The 26,667-nt window shown below is 38.8% G+C and overlaps 1 protein-coding gene across 1 annotated transcript in view; it reads left to right on the top strand.

Moving 5' to 3' along the window:
* LOC126075148 (pregnancy zone protein-like) overlaps window positions 1–26,667 on the top strand; it is a 76,449-nt gene that overhangs the window by 4,767 nt on the left and 45,015 nt on the right. Inside the window, exons 3-13 of the mRNA XM_049882400.1 lie at window positions 156–302; window positions 456–508; window positions 1,036–1,056; window positions 1,553–1,721; window positions 3,592–3,676; window positions 5,901–6,024; window positions 7,455–7,569; window positions 11,626–11,735; window positions 19,995–20,156; window positions 20,729–20,956; window positions 24,015–24,078. Of these exons, the coding sequence (XP_049738357.1) occupies window positions 156–302; window positions 456–508; window positions 1,036–1,056; window positions 1,553–1,721; window positions 3,592–3,676; window positions 5,901–6,024; window positions 7,455–7,569; window positions 11,626–11,735; window positions 19,995–20,156; window positions 20,729–20,956; window positions 24,015–24,078 (1,278 nt within the window). The remainder of the gene's footprint in view (window positions 1–155; window positions 303–455; window positions 509–1,035; window positions 1,057–1,552; window positions 1,722–3,591; window positions 3,677–5,900; window positions 6,025–7,454; window positions 7,570–11,625; window positions 11,736–19,994; window positions 20,157–20,728; window positions 20,957–24,014; window positions 24,079–26,667) is intronic.

Below are 26,667 nucleotides of genomic sequence, written 5' to 3'. Positions count from 1 at the left end.
ATCTATTTAAAAAACAGAGGACATGTCCTTGGCCTTGTTCCTTACTAATTCTCATGGAACTAACCAGGTTAACTGAGAAAATCGTAAAGACTGAGACATCATTCTGAAGTGGGTCTGGGCAGATTCTTCAGCTCATTCTGTTTTACAGCTTCCAGAGTTTCCATCCTCCTTGGCATATATTACTGTGCAGGTGAAGGGGCCAACCCAGCACTTCACAAAGAGGAGCTCAGTGCACATAACAAAAGCAGAGAGCCTAGTCTTTGTTCAAACAGACAAACCCATCTACAAACCAGGACAAACAGGTATAGAAAACCTAATGAGCTAGAGCAACTTTAAGGGGAGTGGGCCTTTTATGGCTTTATGCTATAGTCACTGAAATCCTGGTGTGTTGTTACCTGTGTTATTACCCTGGGTTCCCAATGGAAGGTCTCATAAGAAAAATCTCTGTATTTCAGTGAGATTCCGCATTGTCTCTGTGAATATTTGGATGAAACCTTTGAATGAAATGGTGAGTCTCATAACAGTGGATGAGTGGGGGAAATGGTCAATAATGAGAACTTGAGACTGATATAAAAAAAAAAAAGAGATACTTAAATCTACCACAGTTATGCTGGAGGGCTAAGGGAGGTCAGGATCAAAACAGTTCATCAACTCATTCTTAAAATAAATTAAATATTCAGTTGAAGTTGCTTAAAATATGACTAGTCCACTTAAAGATCCCAGTTAATTTTATTGAACAAAAGAAAAATACATTGGATTTCTCTCAAATAATTGTCTGCAAAATATTGAACCTCTTAATCTAGTTATGTTTCCTCAATCATACATTACATCATGAAAAGGAAGTCATGACTTCTTGACATGTACCTACCAAACTAAACATATGAAATGCTGTGAACCAAACAAGTGGACATTTCCTTGTCTAAACAAGAAATGAAGACATCACTTCCTCTGGTCCAGATACTTTGTCACTGCGGCTGTCTGGTTTTCTCTTTCTAAATTGTATCTCACACATGCCATTTTGTTCTTTCTTTTCAGTTCCCAGTGGTTTATATTGAGGTAGGTAGTATATACTAAGGTAGGTGTGTCTCAGTTGGAATGACAATTTACAGGTTACTTTAAATTGCCTCTTTCCCCTTCCTTCCCTGCCATACCATTTCACCGAAACTAAACAAAAACTATTCTCCTTGTCTGTCTTAAATCCTGTGATGAAATCAATAAGATGTTAATGAAGAAGCAAAATCCCCTAAGATGACACAGTTTAGTGACTCTTCAAGTATTTCTGACCAAAATGGATAAGCATAATTTCAAAAAAATGGGCCCAGTGTGAAATATTATCTGTAATATCTCACATCTGGTAAACTTATTGCCTTATTCTCAGTCTAGAATTCTTAGGAAACTTTGCTAATATCTTTTTGGTGCAATTTACCAACCATCTATTTTGTAACACCCAATGTCATTCTTACCTAAAAAGTTGCCCTGCCACTCAGAATAAATACATATATTTCAACTGTATTTCAATTTTTATAAGAACTCATAATATTTTCACCTATAGAATCCCAAGAAGAACAGAATTTTCCAATGGCAAAGCCTCAAACTGCAAGGAGGGCTCACCCAGCTCTCTTTCCCACTCTCAGTGGAGCCCAGTCTGGGTTCCTACAAGGTCATCCTGCAGAAGGATTCAGGGAAAAAAATAGAGCACCCCTTCGAGGTGAAAGAATATGGTAAGAATTCTACATGTGCAAGGAATGTGTGACATTACAGTAATTAAGACTTAATGGCTTTTACATATAAAACCAAAAACTGATTGCTTCGAATCAATTCCGACTCATAGCAACTCTATAGGATGGAATAGAACTGCCCCATGGGGTTTCCAAGGACTGGCCAGTGGATTTGAACTGCCAACCTTTTGGTTAGCAGCCTGAGCTCTTTTTTTTTTTATTATTGTGCTTTAAGTGCAAGTTTACAAATCAAGTCAAACTCTCTCACACAAAAACTTATATACACCTTGCTACATACTCCCAATCGCTCTCCTCCTAATGAGGCAGCCCACTCTCTCCCTCCACTCTCTCTTTTCGTGTCCATTTCGCCAGCTTCTAACCCCCTCTACTCTCTCATCTCCCCTCCAGGGAGGAGATGCCAACATAGTCTCAAGTGTCCACCAGCAGCCTGAGCTCTTAACGACTTCACCACCAGGGCTCCTTTTTACATATAGGTGGCTAGAAAAAGCCTAATATATAATGTTAACAAGCTTTTTTATTCACCTCCATATTTGCTAAGTACTTTTCATGCATTATCTCATTTAATCCTTACAACAGTCCTCTGAGGCAAATACCGTAGTTATCCCCATTTTATTAGTGAGCAAATCAATACTAGAAAAGTTAGTTTCTTACCAAAATCACAGAGCCAATAAAAGGGAAGAGACATTGAATATGTCCATTTAATGCTATTCAAACATAAGCTGTTAATTGTGTGATCTACACACACTGTTTGTTGGTCTATATTTTGTAGCTGAAGGTATTCCCAAGATTATAGTCATAAGTGCCTGTGACATACACTGACACTACTCCAATCACAATAATCAGACACATTAAAGTCATCTTATTAGTTATCAGTCATGTGGAGTTGACAACGTAAAATAAATCTTTTGTGCTATGGCTGCGGAATCTTATCACAAAAGTGTGATTCCTCAGACTCACCAGAACTGTCATGAGAACTATGAAATAAGAATTTACAATAGGAGTAACACAACTGTGGGAGAAGCTGGAAAAGTAAGCGTCCAGCAGAGGGAGTTGACAAATCCGAACCACTGGTAAACCAAAACCAAGCTAGTTGCTATCGAGTTGATTCCAACTCATGGCCATCTCATGTGTGTCAAACTAGAACTGTTCTGCAAGGGGTTTTTAATGGCTGGTTTTTCAGAAGTAGATCTCCAGACCTTTTTTCCGAGGTGCCTCTGGGTTAGCAGCCAAGCATGTTAACCATTTGCACCACCCAGGGATTCTCAGCCATTGATGCAGATGGATAAATCAAAGTTTTCAAGGGATATGAGAAAGAAATAGAGCACATTTAGCTGCCAGTGTGGACCACAAAGGGGAGCTGATGGAAGAATACATGAAACCCTGTTACTCCTGCATAGCTACTGCTTCAGTGGCTCCAGAGCCCAGTGTCTGGTGGTGGGCATGTAACCTCTGTTAGTCAGCAGGACTGGCTGTTGTGGGAAAAAAAACTGGACATAAAGAGGTAAAGATTAAGGATAAACTGGAGCCTCCTGGTTCCCCTATATCTGTTACCTCATCGATGACGATCTTAAGAGACTACTGGTGCTGCTTCTCTTCCACCTTCCAAACCTTGCACCAATTCACAGAAGGAAATTCTGGAAAACGTAAGACCACCTAAACCAAGCTGACATAATACAAACTGCCGTGGTAATGGGTGGCACCTGTTTTGTCAGTAGTGGCCTTAAATGCTCCTTATTGCAGTTGAAATCATTTCATGTGATTACATGCTAACAGATTCTGCGATAGACCCCGTTACTAATACTTACAAGATCTCCTGCCACTCTCACCTCTTTTTCTCTTCAATTGAAAACAGTTTTGCCCAAATTTGAGATCCAAGTGAAAATTCCTAAGACAATTGGTTTCCTGGATGAAGGATTTGCAGTATCTGTCTGCGGCCTGTAAGTTGCATTTTTTTTCATCTCATTTCTATTTCCCCAGTAAATTTATTACAAGTAATAGTGACTGGACCTTGAAGTGTGTTAATTAAAGAAGGAATAGCTCTCTCTCCAGCTTGCCTCAGCCCACACTAGGAAGCAGGGATGGTAGCATATGACACTTCTACTTTTTTTCAGTTGCTGTCAAGTTGACTATGACTCATAGGGACCCCATGTGTGGCAGGGTGGAACTGTGCTCCATTGGGTTTTTAGTGGCTGATTTTTCTGAAGTAGAATGCCATGCCTTTCTTCAGAGGTACCTCTGGGTGGATTTGAACCTCCTACTTTTCAGTTAGCAGCCGAGTGCTCAACAGGTTGCACCACCCAGGAACTCTGATGCTTCTACTACTAATAAAAAATCATTTTTAAACACTGTCAGATAATGTTATAAGTGCCTTGCACTTATTAACATATTTTATTCCCACAGTAACCCTGATGTATGAGGATAATTATTATCCTCACTTTACAAATAAGGAAGCTCTAACACATAGAGAATTAAAAAAAAAAAAAGCTTAAGTTCCTATCAGTAATAAATGGTAGAACTGGAATTTAGCAGTCTGGCTGCAGACCTTGAACTCTTCATCACTTTTCTAGATAGTCTCCATAACTAAAAAAATTAATTAATAAATCTAATCATATGAAACACATTTATATATCCTGGACACTGTGCTAAGTGCTCTCCATAGAATTTTTTCTCATTCCTGACAACACTATTATTGTCTGATTTATGAAAAGGAAAACTGAACACAGGCCTTCTAGCTCTGAAGCTCATGATCATAACTGCTATGCTATGCTGCACCCTACTGTCACCATTTTCTTTATGGCTCCCAATTTCTTAAACTAAGGAGAAACATGAAAAGTAGTGGGGGAGAAGTTAAGCATATACTTTACTTTAGATGCTAGATATGCGTGGCTATTGTTGTCGTTAGCTGCCAATGAGTCTGCCCCCAACCCATGGCAACTCCATGCACTACGGGGTCAGACCCTTATGATTCACAGGGTTTTCACTGGCAGATGTTTTGGAAGTAGATTGCCAGGGCTTTCTTCCTAGTCCATCTTAGTCTGAAAGCTCCTCTGTAACCTGTTCAGCACTACAGCAACACACCAACATCCACTGACAGATGACGGTGGCTGTATCTGAGGCTGGAGTTCTAACCATGGTCTCCCACTCCAAAGGCGAGAACTCTACCACTGGACCGCCATTGCCTTCATATATATATGGTAGAATTAAAAAATAAATATCATGGTGATTTCTTTCCTGGATACCTTTCAGTGTGTTATAGAGCATCTTCCATACCCACAGAGAAGAGAAACTTTCCCTCATGCTTTTGAAAACAGCATGAAAAACATGTTTTCATCCTCTACCCCCCTGGATGTTTTAAATTTTTTCACCAGAGGGAAAGCCTTTTGATTCAGATTTAAGTTTACTTAATGATTTATTACTTACCAGGATTACAGGAATTTGAGGGGGGAAACTATAAAAACAGGAAGCTTGGGGAGCTGGAAACAAACCTCATCTACTTTACAGTTTGGACTAAAGCAATAGGTTTCAAACTGGAATGGGCATAAGATTCTCAGGGAGTGCTCAGTTAAAATGTAGGTCTCTGGTCCCGCCTCCAAAGATTCTAAACATAAAATCTGAGGAAAGACTCAAGAACCTGCGTCACAACATGTACCCCAGGTAATTTCAGTGTTGTTGTTAGGTGCCATTGAGTCCATTCTGATTCATAGCAACCCTATGTACAACAGAAGGAAGCATCATCCCGTCCTGTGCCATCCTCATGATCACTGTTATGCTTAAGCCCATAGTTGCAGCCACCATGTGACTCCATCTTGTTGAGGGTCTTCAACTTTTTCAGTGTAGGTGATCCATAAAACAGACATCAATACGTCAAGTTCAACTTTGCATCATATTCTTCCATCCTGTGTGGCAAATCAAACCGACTCATGTTGTTCATATATAGCGTTTTTCTTTGTAGCTGCTGCTTTTCTATCTGACTTCTCATTTATTCTCTTAAAATACATGAGCTAAGGAGGACTTAGATATGCACTCTCTAGATAGTCTTTACTACAATTCTTTAGCTGAATAAGATGGACATATGAATGGATCAAATAAGGCAAAGGAATGTCTGTGTTATTTATATTAAATATCTGTTTTTGTAAGACTGCTCTATTGTTATTGTTATAGTTACACATATGGAAAACCTGTCCCTGGTCTGGTGACAATTACTGTATGCAGAAAATATTCACGACACCGTTCCTCCTGCCTTGGCAAATATCCACAAAGTATCTGTGATGAGTTCAGCCAACAGGTATATAGAAACCACTCTCTCCAAGGCGCTAATACCAAATCTTGTTTTCTTTTGGATTACAATAGTGAATACAACAGTGAAGAGTGTTTGAAATTGTCAGTGTAGAAAATTGTGGAGTAAGGGAAACATTGTAAGATTGGCTGGCAGTGTTAGGGGTGTGCTTCAGGGTAGGGAGTTTGAATTATACTGGCTTTAATTTGGCCAATTTTGTAACTTCCATTCAGCAGCAGTCAACACTATAGGCGTAGGGGGATAAAAGGGTGTGTCTCAAGTTGACTTCTGTCAGACAGATGACAGAAGGAACACGGCAGGTGTTAAGAACCTGGTTAGTTGGAAAATCTAAACCGCGTAAGGAACAATATTAAACCAGCAGTGAGTTGAGGAGGAGGGAGACATGGAGGGAGGGACAATGGCCTGGAGGCCACAGTTATACCAAAGAAGAGGTGTAATAAGAATAATTAAGGGAAACAACCAAAAGTAGAATATGTTATAGTAAAAAATGGAATGCATAAATTAGTGATTTCAGAAGAAGAGTACTTAAAAGTCCAGGGTGTGGCACTGTGACCAAGTACTGTAGGAATATGGGGGTAAAAAAGAGTTATCAAAGCTGCAGACAGCAAATAAATAAGAGGCCAGGGTGCTGAATGGGCTACCAAGATAAACATTAATAAACCAAATAAATTAAAACATGGAACCTAGTATTTAGTTTGGAAATATAAGTTCTTATTAATGTCCTAGGCATTGGAAAAATACAGTTAACAAAATACCACCCCTAACCAATATTTAGATGTAGATAATTACAAAAGGCCTCTTAGAAGATGTTAGTCTGAGTTGAGTTTTGAAAAGCAGTAAGTGATGGCCAAGTCCCTGGGCGGTGCAAATAGTTAATTCCTCAGCTGCTAACCGAAAGGTTGGAAATTTGTGTTCACCCAGAGGCACCTTGGAAAAAAGGCCTGGCAATCTACTTCCAAAAAATCTGTGCAGTTATGATCTGATGCACATGTGGTCTCTATAAGTTAAACTCAATTTCACAACAACTAGTTTTATTTGATTTTATTAATTTTTTTGATTTAAGTGTTGGCCAAGGTAAGAATGGGAGAAAGTTCTTGTCTGAGGAACAACATATACAAAGAGATGGAATTACAAAATGCTGTGGCACATTTGGGAACTCTAGGAAGTTTAATAAGGTGGAAACTTGGAGTAGGTTTTCAGAAGAGAGGAGAGAAAGGCAAAGATTGGCCGTGAATACCTCAATTAGTAAAGAAGAAACTTCATGTAATTATTGGATTTGGGAAGGATAAGCGCCAAAAGGAAGATTAGAATGTAAAATCTCTTTCTATGACCATTAACAATGTTTCTTAGATTGACTACTGACTTTCTGATAAATCTGAGGATAGCAAATCAGAGGGTTTTTTTTCTTTTCCCTTCAGGCAGACAGTAAAGGCTGTTTCACACAACTTGTAAACACTAAAATGTTTCAGCTGAGACAAAGAGGATATGACATGTCACTAGAAGTGGAAGGCAAGATCAAAGAGGAGGGAACAGGTTTGTATTATTTAAAAATATGTATTAATTTGATACACCTTTATAAAACTTCCATTCTATGTAAAATTTTATATCTGCTGGAGATTATGAAAATGACATAGTAGCTGCTTTAAAGGAATTAAAAATCTAAAAATGGAATTATATATTGTTTTGTTGTTGGAAACCCTGGTGGTGTAGTGGTTAAGTGCTACAGCTGCAAACCAAAGGGCCAGCAGTTCAAATCTGCCAGGCACTCCTTGGAAACTCTACAGGGCAGTTCTACTCTGTCCTATAGGATCACTATGAGTCGGAATCGACTTCGACGGCAACGGGTTTTTTCAGGTTTATGTTGTTGTTAGGTGCCATCCAGTTGGTTTTGACTCAGAGCAATCCTGAGTGCAACAGAAGGAAACACAGTCCAGTTCTGCACTATCCTCACAACCGTTGCTATGCTTGAAGCCATTGTTGGCAGCCACTGTGTCAATCCATCTAGTTGAAGTTTTCCTCTTTTTTGCTGACCCTCTACTTTGCCAAGCACGATGTCCTTCTCCAGGGATTAGTCCTTCCTGATAACATCCCAAAGTATGTGAGACAACATCTCACTATCTTCACTTCTAAAGAACATTCTGACTGTATGTCTTCCAAGATGGACACTAACACCATAATTCAAAGGCATCAATTCTTCTTCAACCTTCCTTTTTCATTGCCCACCTTCTGCATACATATGAAGCAATTGAAAACACCATGGCTTGGGTCAGGCCCACCTTAGTCCACAAAGTGACATCTTTGCTTTTCAACACTTTAAAGAGATCTTTTGCAGCAGATTTGCCCGACACAATGAGTCATTTGATTTCTTCACTGCTGCTTCCTGGGGTGTTGATTGTAGATCCAGGTAAAATGAAATCCTTGACAACTTCAATCTCTTCCCCATTTATCATGATGTTGTTTATTGGTCCAGTTGTGAGGATTTTTGTTTTCTTTATGTTGAGGTGTAATCCATAATGAAGGTTACAGTCTTTGATCTCCATCAATAAGTGCTTCAAGTCCTCTTCACTTTCAGCAAGCAATGTTGTGTCATCTGAATAACACAGGTTGTTAACAAGTCTTCCTCCAATCCTGCTGCCCTGTTTTATTTCATATAGTCCAGCTTCTCGGACAATTTGCTCAGCACACAGATTGAAAAAGTATGGTGAAAGGATACAACCCTGACTCACACTTTTCTTGGCTTTAAACAACACAGTATCCCCTTGTTCTGTTCAAATGACTGCCTCTTGATCTAGGTACAGGTTTCTCATGAGCAGAATTAAGTTTTCTGGAATTCTCATTTTTCACAATGTTATTCATAATTTGTTATGATCCACACAGGCAAATGCCTTTGCATAGTCGATAAAGCGCAAGTAAACATCTTTCCGATATTCTCTGCTTTCAGCCAGGTCCATCTGAGATCAGCAATGATATCCCTCATTCCACATCCTCTTCTGATTCCGGCTTGAATTTCTGGAAGTTCCCTGTTGATCTAATGCTGCAACCTGTTTTGAATGATCTTCAACAAAATTTTACTTGCGTGTGATATTAATAATAGTGTTCGATAATTTCTGCATTCTGTTGGATATCCTTTCTTTGCAATAGGCATAAATGTGAATCTCTTCCAGTCTGTTGACCAGGTAGCTGTCTTCCAAATTTCTTGGCATAGACGAGTGAGCACTTTCAGCGTTGTATCCCTTTGTTGAATCATCTCAGTTGGTATTTCATTAATTCCTGGAGCCTTGTCTTCTGTCAAGGTCTTCAGTGCAGCTTGGCCCTCTTCCTTCAGTACTATTAGTTCTTTGCTATATGCTACCTCCTGAAACGAATGAACATCAACCAATTATTTTTGGTAGAGTGACTCTGCATATTCTTTCCATCTTCTTTTGATGCTTCCTCTGTCATTCAGTATTTTGTCCATAGAATCCTTCACTATTGCAACTTAAGGCTTAAGTTTTTTCTTCAGTCTTTTCAGGTTAACAAACGCTGAGTGAGTTCTTTACTTTCAGTTTTTCAATTCCAGGTCTCTGCGCATGTCACTGTAATACTTTACTGTCTTTCCAGCTGCTTTTTGAAATCTCCATTCAGCTCTTTAACTTCATCATTTCTTCCATTTGTGTCAGCCATTCGATGTTCAAGAGCAAGTTTCAAAATCTCTTCTGACATCCGTTTGGTCTTTTCTTTCTTTCACTTTTTTTGACATCTTGCTTTATGTATGATATCTTTGATGTCATTTGAAAGCTCATCTGGTCTTTCATCATTAGTGTTCAATATGTCAAATCTATTCTTGAGACAGTCTCTAAATTCAGGTGGGGTACACTCAAGATCCTACTTTGGCTCTGGCGGGCTTGTTCTAATTTTCTTCAACTTCAACTTGAACTTGCACATGAGCAAGTTGTTGATGGTTATATGGAATTATCTTTATGCACATATAACCATCATAAAATTTCCACATGAAAAGAGAAAACTAAGGATCAAACGAATATGAAGAAAGAGATAATTAATAGAAGGAGAGCCAGAAAAAAAAAGTGTTATAGATAAAGTACCATTTGAGCTGATTCTTATAGAAAGGGTAATATTTTGATAAATAGTGATGGCTGGGGAAAGGACGATAAGCTGAGAACAAATATATTTAGTCTGGAAAGAGTCTGAAGAGGTACGCTGGTACTAGATTGCGGAGGAAAGTCAATCATATGATGAGGAGTTTAGAATTTATTCTGAAGACCTTTGCATAACTTCAGATATATTTGAGGAGGAGAAAAAACCTGAGTTGATATATTTGTAAAAAACAATTCTAGCAGCCATGAGGACAGGCTAGATGAAAAATATGTTCTGCTGTGAAACATCAGGAGATTACTGCAACAACCCAGGTGAAAGATGATATCACCCTGCACTAGGAGAATTACAAATATATAAAAATAAGGAATAAAATTTATTGGTATTTTGAAGGTAAAATCAATTGATCTTGTTGAAAGATCTGATATGAAAGAAAAAGATACAGTGAATTCAAAGATTCCAAATTTGGGGTATGGGAAATGGAAATACCATTAACGAAAATAAGGAATGGTTGAGATATAACTATTGTGACAAAAATAAGTCAAAAGTAGTTAGAAATAATTTGGAATATCAAAATGGAAGGGGATTTATGGAGCTGATAGTTTAAAAAGAGAGGGAGAAAAATCCCAACCCAAGATTTATATCTGGGAGTCATTCCCACTGTGATCACATCTTCCTATAATGCAATAGAAAGAAAGTTCATTTCACACTGCTAAATTTAAGATAGAAACAAGACAAAAAGGGGTACAAGAACAGAAACAACTATGTGTAGGGGGCAGCCAGTATCAAATAAGTCAGCATAATAAAATAGAAATCCTAGAGATAGGTGGAAAATAAGATGGAACAATTTCTTAGAAGTCACTGGAAGGAATAGTTTTGATAGTGCTTATATGTATGAAGCTCTGCTAAGAGTTCATATATGATGAAGTCTTAAACAAGAATACTTTATTGGGGGCAGTTAAGGGATCATTTAGAATTCGATAGAGTGGTATTTTAGATGACGAGGATACAGATCACACTTCATTGAAGAGAAAATCACCAGGTGTTGACTATACTTTGGCTAGATTATAAATGAAAAGAAAGATCTTGCTGAGAAGGTGTTTTGTGACAAATTTAAGCAAATTTTAGGAATCTCCTATGCAGAAAGTTATAGGTGGGGAGCAGGGAAGTGAGAGAGGTAGAAACAAAGATGGAATAAAATCATGGAAGAGATGAGAAGAAACTCATCAAGAACATATGTGGGACAAGGAGAGATACTTGTGAAACCACAGAGATTGGGAAATTATAGATATCAGTACATTTTGATATGAAGCTGAAGCTGAAGCTGACGGAGTTGTTGTCAAATACCTTCTGTCTTCTAAATGTGAAAAAATTCCTGAAAGAATAACATAAAAGAATATGGATGGTACTTTGTCATGATGAAGTGAAACTGGAGTACAGGTACCAGGTGTGTCTTGGATACATAGAACAATTCCACTTTCCTTATTTCTTTCTCAGGGTTGGAAATAACTGGGCATGAATCATGTGAAATCACAAATACCTTGAGCAAGCTGAGTTTTATAAAAGTGGATTCACATTACAGACGTGGGCTCCCTTTCTTTGGGCAGGTAAAATATCTTTTCAACCTAATCGTAATTTAAAGTGTGAGGCTTTGTAATGAAATGAATTTTTGGAAAATCTCAAAATCAAAATTTATTGCAAAAATCAATATTTATTTAGAATAAGAAAAGAAATCATAGCAAATTACAAATTCAAAAATAAGATATCAGAAAAAAACATTTTTATTTATTAACTTCTTAACACATCGCATCTCTATAACACATCTTTCTATATAGTTTGTCTGCATACTCTGTGATTGTTTATAGATAATTATTTTGTAACATCATTTTTCATAGAAACAATAAAAAATGGTTGATTTTTTAAAATTACTAATGGTTTAGAAAAGTTCCTTTCAGATGCAAATCTCAATATTGGTAAGTTTTAGGACTTTTAGGAAAATATCAATTTTATTTCATATAAGAAATGCAAGATTTCTACGCACTTCTAATTTTCTTTTGTAATAGATAATCTTTGAATGGAGCTCTGGTGGCACAGTGGTTAAGGGTTTGACTGCTAACCCAAAGGCCGGCTCACTAGCCTCTCCCATGGCAATCTGCTTCCTTAAAAGATTACAACCTTGAAACCCCTATCAGTAGTTCTACTCTGCTCTATAGGATTGCTATGAGTCAAAATTGACTCAACAGCAATGGGTTTTTAATCTTTGAATTGACAGTTTATGTGCAATTGCCTCATTTCAGCAGCATGTGATGAATTTTATACTTTCTTCATGATTCTATTATTTCATATCATATCAGCAAGAAATTAATAAATGTATAGATATGATTGGGCAAGACCATTTTAGGCTAAGAGGAGATCATAAGAAAACTGAGGACTTGAAATATGAGTATGAATTAACCAGAAATTTAAGCTAGGTGAGAGAATGGCCAAGGCCCTAGGTGTGAAACAACTTTTCAAGAACAAAGAACTAAATGGTGGTGACTGTTTCTACATGTTTACCTGTGTGTATTGACTATGCAAAGTCATTCAACTGTGTGGATCAAACAAATCATGGACAACATTGCAAAGAATGGGAATTCCAGAACACTTAATCACTTAAATGTGCTCATGAGGAACCTGTACATACACAAAGGCAGGTATTGAAACAGGACAAGGCAATACTGAGTAGTTTAAAGTCAGGGAAGGTGTGCGTCAGGGCTGTATATTTTGGCCGTACTTATCCAATCTGTATGCCGAGCAAATAATCCGGAAGCTGAACTATGTGAAGAAGAACATGGCATCAGGATTGGAGGAAGACTCATCAACAATCTGTGATATGCAGGTGAAACAATCTTCCTTGCTGAAAGTAAAGAGGACTTGAAACACTTACTGATGAAGATCAAAGACTACAGCCTTCAGTATGAATTTCTCCACAACATAAAGAAAACAAAAATCCTCACAACTGGACCAATAAACAATGTCATGATAAACAGAGAACTGACTGAAATTCTCAAGGATTTCATTTTACGTGGATCCACAATCAACACCCATGGATGCAGGAGTCAAGAAATAAAACGAGGAGGTGGAGCCAAGATGGCGGAGTAGACAGACTCTTCTGGTGAGCCCTCTTTACAACAAAGACCCGAAAAAACAAGTGAAATGAGTATGTTTGTGACAAGCTGGGAGCCCTGAGCATCAAAGGCAAGCTTAGAGAACAAACTGAGGGGCAGGGGGAGGAAGAGACTATTCAGAAGTGGAGGAGTTACTGGACCTGAATCGTTGGGAGCCCTCAGGCATCATGCCTGGAGCAGCAGCGGCAGTGGTGGTGGTGGGCTGCTACTAGAGTTCGGCCACAGTTTCCTCAGGGAGAAGCAGCCAGCCACACAGCCCACTCACACCTCCAGAACCTGAGGAGAACGGCGCTCTTGGCAAAAGCTAAGCACTTGCATATATTTTTACGCGCCCCCCCCCCCCACCACCCGCAAACCGGCTTCAGTGGCTGAAACCCCTGGGCCCAAGATAGGCACCGTTGAGCACCTAGAGCCATCCTCCCGGCCTTGGGGAAGGAAAAAATTTGCATTTGGGGGAAAAGATAACTTGCTAGCTCCACTAACCGGGGGAGTTCAGGACAGAATTGGCTCCTGTCCAGGCATAAACCCTCCGTGGACTTTGAGCACCTTTCCCTTCTGCATGGACTTGTGTGGGCCTATTTCAGGAGAATAGGCACTTGTTGGCAGACTCCAACCATTTCAGCTATGTGGTGGAGAGGTGGGTGATTGATATTTGACATTGTTTTGCCTATTAAACAAGGTCCCCACCTACCCACATCAGGGACCTAAGGACTGGTAGCTCCACTCAGGTCATCCAGCCACCACTGACAGGGGTCCAAAGATAACTGGTACCTCCCAGTCCTTACAACCAAAATCTTTGGGTGCCCATGGTCCCTTTGCAGAACCAACCCACCTGCATGCTCTAGGGAACAGGGACATGCTTTCCTCAGAGACACTCGAGGGCCAGTTCTCAGCCCCCTGCCTTGTTCAGAGCATGACCCCCTACTGCAATCAGATACCGGTATATATGCCAATCACCACTGCCCCCCTAAGACTATAGGACAGAGCCTGTACCACACACTTCATGGTCAGCTACCTGGAAACATGAGCTGAATTCATACAAGAAAACTGAATGGACTCCTAGACTCATATACCTGATAACAGCTCTTGCCATCTGGGGACAGGACGTCAGAGCTTCAAAGGCGAAAATAATCAAGCTAGCTCACTCAAGCAATCCTTACGGGTATACCAAAATAAAACAAAGCAAGAAGCTACGACACAGTAAGCAAGCATAAATTAATACAATAACTTATTTGGCTTGGAGACAACAGTCAATATGAAGTCACATAAAGAAACAGACCATGATCACCCCAACAGGCTCTCAAAACAAAGAATCCAGAGATCTTCTAGATGAAAGTGCATTCCTGAATTACCAGAGGCAGAATACAAAACTTTAATATACAGAATCCTTCAAGACATCAGGAAGGAAATGGGACAATATGCAGAACAAGCCAAGGAACACACAGATAAAGCAATTGAAGAAATTAGAAAGATTATTCAGGAACATAATGAAAAGTTTCATAAACTGGAAAAATCCATAGACAGGCAGCAATCAGAAATTCAGAAGATTAACAATACAATTACAGAAGTAGACAACCCAATAGAAAGTCAGAGGAGCAGAATTGAGCAAGTAGAAGCTAGAATTTTGGAACTCAAAGATAAATCACTTGGCACTAATATATCTGAAGAAAAATCAGATAAAAGAATTTTAAAAAATAAAGAAAACTTAAGACTCATGTGGGACTCCATCAAGAGAAATAACCTATGAGTGATTGGAGTACCAGAACAGGGAGGGATAACAGAAAATACAGAGAAAATTGTTAAAGATTTGTTGGCAGAAAACTTCCCTGATATCACGAAAGATGAGAAGATAATTTACCCAAGAAAAGGATAAAATACTATCAAGCTCATTCTTTGAAGCCACCATATCCCTGATACCAAAACCAGGTAAAGACACCACAAGAAAAGAAAATTATAGACCTATATCCCTCATGAACGTAGATGCAAAAATCCTCAACAAAATTCTAGCCAATAGAATTCAACAACATATCAAAAAAATAATTCTCCACGACCAAGTGGGATTCATATCAGGTATACAGGGATGGTTCAACATTAGAAAAACAATTAATGTAATCCACCACATAAATAAAACAAAAGACAAGAATCACATGATTTTATCAATTGATGTATAAAAGGCATTTGACAAAGTTCAACACCCATTCATGATAAAAAAAAAAAAAAACTCTCAGCAAAATAGAAATAGAAGGAAAATTCCTCAACATAATAAAGGGAACTTATACAAAGCCGACAGCCAACATAATCCTAAATGGAGATAGCCTGAAAGCATCCCCCTTGAGATCCAGAACCAGTCAAGGATGCCCTTTATCACCGCTCTTATTCAACATTGTGTTGGAGGTCTTAGCAGAGCAGTTAGGCTAGATAAAGAAATAAAGGCATTCAGATTGGCAAGGAAGAAGTAAAAGTATCTCTGTTTGCAGATAACATGATCTTATACACAGAAAACCCTAAGGAATCCTCCAGAAAACTACTGAAACTAATAGAAGAGTTCAGCAGAGTACTGGGATACAAGATAAACATACAAAAATCAGTTGGATTCCTCTAACCAAAAAACCAAACCCAGTGCCATTGAGTCCTCGTAGAGACCCTGTGGGACAGAATAGAACTGCCCCATAGAGTTTCCAAGGAGCACCCGGCGGATTCGAACTGCTGACTCTTTGGTTAGCAACTGTAACACTTAACCACTATGCCACCAGGGTTTCCTGGATTCCTTTGTTCTTTTTGGATTCCTCTACACCAACAAAAAGAACATCGAAGAGGAAATCACCAAATCAATGCCATTTATATTAGCCCCCAAGAAGATAAAATACTTAGAAATAAATCTTACCAGAGATGTAAAAGACTTCTACAAAGAAAACTACAGTACACTTCTGCAAGAAACCAAAAGAGACTTACATAAGTGGAAAAACGTACCTTGTTCGTGGATAGGAAGGCTTAACATTATAAAAATGTCTATTCTACCAAAAGCGATCTATATATTTAATGCAATTCTGATCCAAATCCCAACGACATTCTTTAATGAGATGGAGAAACAAGTCGCCAACTTCATATGGAAGGGAAAGAGGCCCCAGATAAATAAGGCATTCCTGAAAAAGAAGAACAAGTGGGAGGCCTTACTTTACCTGATTTTAGAACCGATTATACCGCCACAGTAGTCAAAACAGCCTGGTACTGGTACAACAACAGATACATGGACCAATGGAACAGAATTGAGAATCCAGACATAAATCCATCCACATATGAGCAGTTGATATTTGACAAAGGCCCCAAAACAGTTAAATGGGGAAAAGACAGTCTTTTTAATAACTGGTGCTGGCATAACTGGATATCCACCTGCAAAAAAAATGAAACAAGACCCATACCTCACTCCATGCACAAAAACGAGCTCAAAATGGATCAAAGACCTAAATATAAAATCTAAAACGATAAAGATCATGGAAGAAAAAATAGGGATGACATTAGGAGCCCTAATACATGGCATAAACAGTATACAAAACATTATTAAGAATGCAGAAGAAAAACTAAACAACTGGGAGCTCCTAAAAATCAAACACCTATGCTCATCCAAAGACTTCATCAAAAGAGTAAAAATACTACCTACAGACTGGGAAAAAGTTTTTAGCTATGACATTTCTGGTCAGGCTCTGATCTCTAAAATCTACATGAAACTGCAAAAACTCAACTACAAAAAGACAAATAACCCTATTTAAAAATGGGCAAAAGATATGAACAGACACTTCACTAAAGAAGACATTCAGGTAGCTAACAGATACATGAGGAAATGTTCATGATCATTAGCCATTAGAGAAATGCAGATCAAAACTACAATGAGGTTTCACCTCACTCCAACAAGGCTGGCATTAACCCAAAAAACACAAATTAATAAATGTTGGAGAGGCTGTAGAGAGATTGGAACACTTATACCTGCTGGCGGGAATGTCAAATGGTACAACCACTTTGGAAATTGATTTGGCACTTTTTTAAAAAGTTAGAAATAGAACTACCATATGATCCAGCAATCCCACTCCTCAGAATATATCCTAGAGAAATAAGAGCATTCACGAGAAAAGATATATGCACACCTATGTTTATTGCAGCACTGTTTACAGTAGCAAAAAGATGGAAGCAACCAAGGTGACCATCAATGGATGAATGGATAAATAAATTATGGTATATTCACACAATGGAATACTACACATCGATAAAGAAGAGTGAGGAATCTGTGAAACATTTCATAACATGGAGGAACCTGGAAGGCATTATTGCTGAGTGAAATTGTCAGTTGCAAAAGGACAAATATTGTACAAGACCACTATTATGAGAACTTGAGAAATAATTTAAACTGAGAAGAAAACATTCTTTTGTGGTTACGAAAGGAGGGGGAGGGGGCATTCACTAATTAGACGGTAGATAAGAACTACTTTAGATGAAGGGAAAGACAACACACAATACAGGGGAGGTCAGGACAACTGGACTAAACCAAAAGCAAAGAAGTTTCCTGAATAAACTGAATGCTTCAAAGGCCAGTGTAGCAGGGGCAGGGGTTTGGGGACCATGATTTCAGGGGACATCTAAGTCAATTGGCATAATAAAATCTATTAAGAAAACATTCTGCATCCCACTTTGAAGAGTGGTGTCTGAGGTCTTAAACGTTAGCAAGCAGCCGTCTAAGATACATCAATTGGTGTCAACCCACCTGGATCAAAGGAGAATGAAGAACACCAAGGACACAAGGTAATTAGGAGCCCAAGAGACAGGAAGGGCGACATGAACGAGAGACTACATCATCCTGAGACCAGAAGAACTAGATGGTGCCTGGCTACAACCGATAACTGCCCTGACAGGGAACACAACAGAGAACCCCTGAGGGAGCAGGAGGGCAGTGGGATGCAGGCCCCAAATTCTCATAAAAAGACCAGACTTAATGGTCTGACTGGGACTAGAAGGGCCCTGGTGGTCATGGCCCCCAGACCTTCTCTTGGCCAAGGACAGGAACCATTCCCAAAGCCAACTCTTCAGACATGGATTGGACTGGACAATGGGTTGGAGAGGGATGCTAGTGAGGAGTGAGCTTCTTGGATCAGGTGGACACTTGAGACTATGTTGGTATCTCCTGCCTGGAGGGGAGATGAGAGGGTAGAGGGGGTTAGAAGCTGGTGAAATAGACACAAAAAGAGAGAGTGGAGGGAGAGAGCAGGCTGTCTCATTAGGGGGAGAGTAACTGGGAGTGTGTAGCAAGGTGTATATAAGTTTTTGTGAGAGAGACTGACTTGATTTGTAAACTTTCACTTAAAGCATAATAAAAATTATAATAAATAAGTAAAATGACATATTGCTTTGGGCAAAACTGCTACAAAAGACCTCTTTAAAGTGTTAAAAACCAAAGATGTCAGTTTAAGGACTAAGGTGCACCTTACCCAAGTCATGATATTTTCAATCACTACATATGCTGAAAAAGAATGTCTTTGAATTGTGGTGCTGGCGAAGAATACTGAATATGCCGTGGAGTGCCAGAAGAACAAACAAATCTGTCTTGGAAGAAGTACAGCCAGAGTGCTCCTTGGAAATGAGGTTGGTGAGACTTTATCTCACACACTTTGGACTTGTTACCAGGAGGAACAAGTCCCTGGAGAAGGACACCATGCTTGTAAAGGTAGAGGGTCAGCAAAAAAGAGGAAGACCCTCGGAGAGATATATTGACACAGTGTCTGCAACAATGGGCTCAAAGGCAGCAAAGATTGTGAGTGGGCAGTGTTTGTTTCATGCTGTTGCACATAGAGTTGCTGTGAGTCAGAACAACGACAACAAAAGTATTTCTGTAGCTGGCATAGAAGACATAGCATTCTAGAATATGTTTAAAATTTTGAACCTTATCCTAGGGAATTGAGAAATGACTGAAGGTTTTAATAAGTAGAGAAACATGATCAGATGTGCTGAAACTGTATAGAAAATAGTTTGGAGTAAGGATAATGCTGCAAGAGGGAGGATTGCAAAAAAGTAAGTAGAGGGCCACTGGAAACCAAATGGGAAAAAAATATTATGATTTGGACTAGGATGCTAGCAGTGGATTATTTGAGGAGAAGTAGACAGGATGTTTGACAAATATGTTTAAAAAACGGAAGAGACAGCACTTGGCAATGGGTGGATACAGACAGTGAAAAACAACCAAGAATGGTCCCAGTATTCATGTATCAACTAATGATAGAAAGACCATTTACTGAGTAGAGAACACCAGGGAAGAAGATTTGGGAATGTAGCATCATGAGTCCACTTTTGCCTGTGGGTTATCCAAATAGAAATAGAAATGTCTTCTAAGGAGCATTCTGGCTGTACTTTCTCCAAGACAGGTTTGTTTGTTCTTTTGGCAGTCTATGGTATATTCAATATTCTTCGCCAACACCACAATTCAAAGGCGTCAATTCTTCTTCGCACTTCCTTATACATTGTCCAGCTTTCACATGCAAAAAATGTCAGATAGAAAAAATAATAATTTAAAATTGAGAAAACATGTTTTGTTGCCAAATGCTAAGATCTTCAGGAAATGACAGGAAGTGACCAGTTGGTCAAGAAATGAATACTACAGAGTGGGATATGTTATTGCTATATGACACTTGGAACCAGCTATCACTTTCATATTTCTAGGTTCTTCTAGTTGATGAGAAGGATCAACCAATCCCCAATAAAACCATAATTGCCAACGTGGATGGAGGTAAATACCAATACAGCTTTACTACTAATGAGAATGGTTTGGCGAAGATTTTTATTGATACCACCAACTTTACATCTTCTTTCATTACAGTTCAAGTAAGTAGAAAGGAGCATTGGAAATGAAAAAGTAAAGATCATTGGGGCCATGTCATTCAAGGATATATGGGAGTCATTTGAACTCTAGGGATAAAACAAAAGAGGATAAAGAGTGAAATAGGAATTGAGCAATTCGGAGACCTAAATTATAAGAAACAAAACATTCTCTGTCAGAAAACTTTTAGTTTAGGTAAACTCTGTTTACAACATGAGCTAGTATAAGGAGACATTGAATAGATCATCTTGGTATTCCTTGAAAATGCCAACATCTTTATAATTTTAAGACATGTTAGGTTTTGCTCGATTTCTTTGGTATATCACTATTTTTGTTCTGTGTTGAATATTCAAATGTTCTTATGGAATTTACAGCCATAAGAGTGTTAATAAAAATGTTGATCTTGATGCAAGTGAATAATATCTACTGATTGGTATAGCACAAACTTATATGACTTTAAGGAGAAGGTGTTTATAGATTGTTTTATTTGGGAAAGAAGACTTATTACATGGTTCCTATATATTTTATAAGTATTAATAACAAATTGCCTATTTAAGACCGTCATTTCTTCTGCTAGGTCACTTTTAAACCAACTAACTACTGTTTTGATAACTGGTGGCTTGAAGAATCTCATATAGAAGCACATCACACTGCAAGGCATATTTTCTCACCAAGTAAGAGTTACATTCACATTGAACCTGCTGCTGGTACTTTGACCTGTGGACAAACCCAGGAGATTAGGACACACTATATCCTGAATGAACAGATCCTGAAGAACCAAAAAGAGTTAACTTTCTATTTTTTGGTAAGAATAAAAGCCACTATAGCTCTTTCTAGTTGTGTAGACTCCAAAGACGTGGAATTCCTAAGTAATGCCCCTTGTGAGAAATCATGTCAATATTGATATTTCTGTGTTTTTATGCTCAAAGAGGAGTTATTTCCTAACAAAATTACTAATGCTTTGCTTTCTCATTTGTATTCTGATGTCCAGTAAACTTATAGGTATTTTTCTTGCTGAGTTCAAATGGCAAATTATGAGTGGAAGAGGAAAGAGCCTGTCTCAGTCATCTAATGCTGCTATAACAGAAATACCACAAGTGGGTGGCTTTAACAAAGAGAAATTTATTCTTTCATAGTTAAAGGGGCTAGAAGTCCAAATTCAGAGTGCCAGCTCTATGAGAAGGCTTTTTTTCTCTGTTGATTCTAGGGGAAGGTCCTTGTCATCAGTCTTCCTTCTCTAGGAGATTCTCCGACCAGGAACCCCAGGTCCAAAGGCTGTGCCCTTCTCCCACACTGCTTTCTTGGTATCATGAGGTCTCCCTGTCTCTCTGCTCACTTCTTTTTTGTATCTTAAAAAGAGATTGGCTGAAGACACAATCCACTCTTGTAGATTGAATCCTCCCTCGTTAACATAACTGCTGCTAACCCCATCTCATCAACATCATAGAGACAGGATTTACAACATGCAGGAAAATCATACCAAAAGACAAAATGGTGGATAATCACACAATACTGGGAATCATGACCCAGCCAAACTGATACACATATTTTGGGGGCACACAATTCAATCTATGACAGAGTCTAAAGCAAAAGCTTTATTAGTCAAAAAGAATGATTTTCTTAGAACTCAGAAGGTAAATAATCAAAGGACAGGGACCAAGAATTTACTTAAAAGGAAATAAAAATGATAAACAACTCTCTGGAAAAATATTCAACTCTGACATTAATTGAAGAAATGAAAACTAAAACAATAAGACATTTTACACCTGTAAAACCAAAAACAAAAACTTTATTGTTGTCTAGTCAATTTTGATTCATAGAGACCCTATAGGACAGAGTAGAACTGCCCCAAAGGTATAATCTTTACAGAAGCAGATTGCCACATCTTTCTCATGAGGAGCAGGTAGTAAATTTGAACCACCACCTACCTTTCAGTTAGCAGTGCAGCACTTATCCACTGCCCCACGAGGGCTTCTTTTACAGCTATAAAGCTTCTAAATAATTTATAAACCTCATGAGTGGTGTAATTACAGGAGAAAAGTACACTGATAGGCATATTACAAATGGGCACACGTAAAACGGTGGTAGTGGTAGGATCAGTGTCAGAACCTGACTAACTTCAGGGGGATAATGCGAATCACGGCCAGCCCAAGGCTGATTCATATGAAATGGAGGTCAAACACGCCACCACTCTTCAACCTTTTTACCAATTCTGACATCAGCCTTCCCTCCCACAGCACTCTCTACTTCACTTCTGGGTTTGATAATCCTTTGCAATGGCCACACGAAACTCATAGAGCATACTCACAGTTAAGTGATTTATTAAGGAACAGGCTACAACTCAGGATCAGAATCAGGAAGCATGTAAGCAAGGTCTCCCTTCTTCAGTGCAGTACAGCTCTCTCAGCTCCTCTCTACTATGCAGGGCTCCTCTCAGCCCCCTGAGCATAGCTTCTCTCAGCCCCCTCAGGGCAAGGTCCTCTTGGCACCCCCTGAACAGGCTCCTCTTGGCCCTGCCATCTGTCACCACCAACTCTGCCACTGGACTCCTTCTGGGCCTCTCACTGACTTCAGTGTTACAGCCTTTGACCTGTGTTACTGCTTTTTTAGGAGATTCCTTGCCTTTTCCCTCTCTCTGCTGCTTCTCTCTTCTCTCTTCTTTCTTCCTTCTTCTTCTTCTTGCTGCTTCTCTTCTTGCTTCTTTCTGTCTGAAAAATCTCTCTGGGGTTGGCTGCCTATATATACTGCTCCTTATTAAATTCAATACATGGCACTCCCACCAGGGCCATTAACTGACCAATACCCTCTTGGTAGGCCACAAACACTTTATTTGCCTAGTCTATTGACCAATCCCTGAAAGGTGCATACTAATCATAGGGCAGGCTGCAGCACAGACCCAGACAAAAAGTATCAAACCACAAGTTGTTTACAGCTTACCCAGGAAATGTCAAACAACCTAGACAAAACTGACAAACCCTCTGAGGTAGAAAACTAGGTCAAAGGAAACTGCACAGGGCTTAGGGGAATAATCTCTCAAACTGTTTTTTCCAAAGAACTGAGGCAAAATGCCACATAAAGGAACTCATTTCACCACAGCACGAAAATTTCAAGACTAATAATTCCTCCTCAAAATGAAACATCCAAAGCTACTAGTTACCCAAGTAAATCATTTTAGGAAGAAAAAGTATTATGAAGGAAATTCTGTATAGGAACATTAACTATAAACAACATTTTTTAAAACATTCTATGAAAAAGTAATTACTTGAACAATTTATCTGATCTCATCTATAAAGAAAAATATCAGTTACCTGAATACTGGACATAATATTAATACCTACTTCATGGAGTTACTGTGCAAATTAAGTACAACCTTAAAACTACAGAATTTAGTTCAGTGCTTGGTACATACAGAGCACTCAATAATTTAGTGACCCTACTGGCCCATAGGATTTCCAAGGAGTAGCTGGTAAACTCAAACTGCCAACCTTTTGGTTTACAGCTGTAGCTACTTATTTTTAATAGGGGCAACAATCAAGGATACTTATGCATATTTTATATCTGTCTACACTGTATTTTGTTTTGCTTATAGTGGATGCTTAAAATATTTGTTGAAAGAGTAATATGTAAAGTTGAAATATTAATATTCAAGAGAAATAAATATTAAGTGAAATAGTAAAACAAATTGAAAAATTATGTTACTTTACGTATATAAATATACATACAGAAAAATGCTGAAAATTTATGTGATGAAAATAACTTGTCAGTTGGAATAGAGATTACCATTTATTTTCATATTTTGAATGCGTTTCAGTAGGTTTACTATGTTTACTTTAAAACAATAATGAGTGTATTTCTGTCTTAAGATCAAAGCAAGAGGAACTATCTTCCACTCAGGAATTGGTACATTGTCCACTGAACAAGGACAGAGTAAGTATTTTCAGGATTTCCTATTACTTCTCTCACTCCTTTGAATCCTGAACAATTTAGCATGATAGAGCTATTTTCAAATTAGAGAAAGCGGTCACCAAACTTCCACCAGCAAAGATGGAGAAGCTGATAAAATCGAATGGCATACTGAATTCATTTCAGTCTACTTCAAATTTCTTATTTTTGTAGCATTTCTACATTTTAAATTTAATTCCTAAACAAAACATAGTCATCTTAAAATTAAGTAATTTAAAATGAAGAAAATAATTTTAAAATGTAGAAAATTACCAAAGAAAAATTTTACTTTTTATCTTTTTGTATTAGTTTTTTTATCATAGCTATAAAAGATTACCACAAACTTACTGGTTAAATATCCAAAACTGGTTAAATATATACATATATAAAATATATCATGTTACTGGTTGCTGGTTAAATATAAACGTATATATTATATATATATATAATATATATTAGCTTACAGCTCTGTAAGTCAGAAGTCTCACTGGGATAAAATACAGGTGTTAGCAGGACTGCATTCCTTGTGGAGTGCTAAGGGAGAATCTGTTTCATTGCCTTTCCCAGCTTCTAGCAACTGCCTGCATTCCTTGGGTTTGGGATAGAAGGCGCTAAAAATACCACTGAGGAAGAGTTGTCTCCTCAAAGTAGAGTCAACCTTAATGGTGTGGATGGAGTAAAGCTTTCGGGGTCTTCATTTGCTGATGTGGCACTACTCAAAATGAGAAGAAACAGCTGCAAACATCCATTAGTAATTGGAAAGTGGAAAGTATGAAGTAAGAATCAAGAAAAACTGGAAGTTGTCAAAAATGAAATGGAGAGGCAGCCCCAAGATGACAGAACAGCCAGATACTTCCAGCGATCCCTCTTACAACAAAGACCAAAAAAAAATCAAGTGAAACAATGATATTTATGACAAGCTAGGAGCCCTGAGCATCAAAGGCAAAGTTAGAAAAATGGACTGAGCAGCAGGAGGAGAGAGAGGCAGTTCAGAACCAGAGAGGAGTTGCCAGACCTGACTCGCTGGGATCCCTCAGGCAGCATTCCCGGGAGCAGCTGCAGTGGGCCGGTAATACCATTCAGCCACAGTTTCCTCAGGGAGAAGCAGCCAGCTGCACAGCCTACTCACACCTCCGGAACCAGAGAAGAACAGTACTCTCGGAAAAACCTAAGTACGTGAGTATATTTTACCACACCCCCCATCCCTAAGCTGGCTTCAGTGGCTGTTGATTTCCCTGGGCCTGAAATAGGCCCATTTGAGCACCCTGAGCCATGCTCCAGAACTTGGAAAAGGAATAAATTTCCATCAGGGGGAAAAGATAATTTGCCAGCTCCACTAACCAGGGGAGCTCAAGACAGAAGTGGCTTCTGTCCAGGCATAAACAGTCCGTGGACTTTGACTACCTTTTACCCTGCATAGGCCTGTGAGGGCCTATTTCAGGAGAATAGACCCTTGTTGGCAGACTGCAACAGTTTAAGTTGTGTGGTGGAGGGTTGGGCGTTTGATGTTTGACACCACTTTGCCTATTAAACAGGATCCTCACCTACCCACATCAGGGGCCTAAGGACTGGTGGCTCCACTCAGGTCACCCAGCCACCAGAGACAGGGGTCCAAGGATAACTAGTACCTCCCATCCCTTTGAACTACAAGCATTGGGTGCCCATGTTCCATCTGCAGAACCCACCCACCTGTACACTCTAGGGAACAGGAGCACAATTTCCTCAGAGACACTCGGGGGAAAATTCTCAGCCCCCTGCCTTGTTAAAAGTATGAACCCCTGCCGCAATCAGATTCCGGTACCTACACCAACACCCCTGACCCTCTAAGGCTTCTATAAGACAGAGACTATATCACACACTTGATGACCAAATACCTGGACACCTGAGCTGAACCCACTCAAGGAAAGTGAATGAACTCATAAGCTTATATACCTCATAACAGCTGTAGCCATCTGGTGACAGGATGTCAGAGCTCCAAAGGTGAAAATAATCAAGCTAGCTCATTCAAGCAACCCACCTGGGCATATCAAAACAAAACAAAACAAGAAGCTCAGATACAGTAAGGAAACATAAAATAAACTAATACTCAGAGACAACAGTCAATATCAAACCACATAAAGAAACAGACCATGATCACTTCAAAAAGCTCTCAACACAGAGAACAAAAGGATCTTCTGGATGAAGGTGCCTTCTTGAATTACTGGATGCAGAATACAAAAGGTTAATATACAAAACTCTTCAGGACATCAGAAAGGAGATCAGGCAATATGCAGAACGAGCCAAGGAACACACAGATAAAACAGTTGAAGAAGCTAAAAAGGTTATTCAAGAACATAAGGAAAAATTTAATAAGCTGCAAGAATCCATAGAGAGACAGAAATCAGAAATTCAGAAGGTTAACAATAAAATTACAGAAGTAGACAACCCAATAGAAAGTCAGAGGAGCAGAATCAAGCAAGTGGAAGGCCGAATTAGTGACTCTGAAGATAAAACACTTGGCACCAATATATTTGAAGAAAAATCAGATAAAAGAATTTTTAAAAAAATGAAAAAACCTTAAGAATCACGTGGGAT

This window comes from Elephas maximus, chromosome 4, assembly GCF_024166365.1.
Source record: "Elephas maximus indicus isolate mEleMax1 chromosome 4, mEleMax1 primary haplotype, whole genome shotgun sequence".
In the NCBI taxonomy this organism is placed as follows: Eukaryota; Metazoa; Chordata; class Mammalia; order Proboscidea; family Elephantidae; genus Elephas; species Elephas maximus.
The sequence above is the reverse complement of the archived record's forward strand: the minus strand, read 5'-3'. Positions and strand labels throughout refer to the sequence as shown.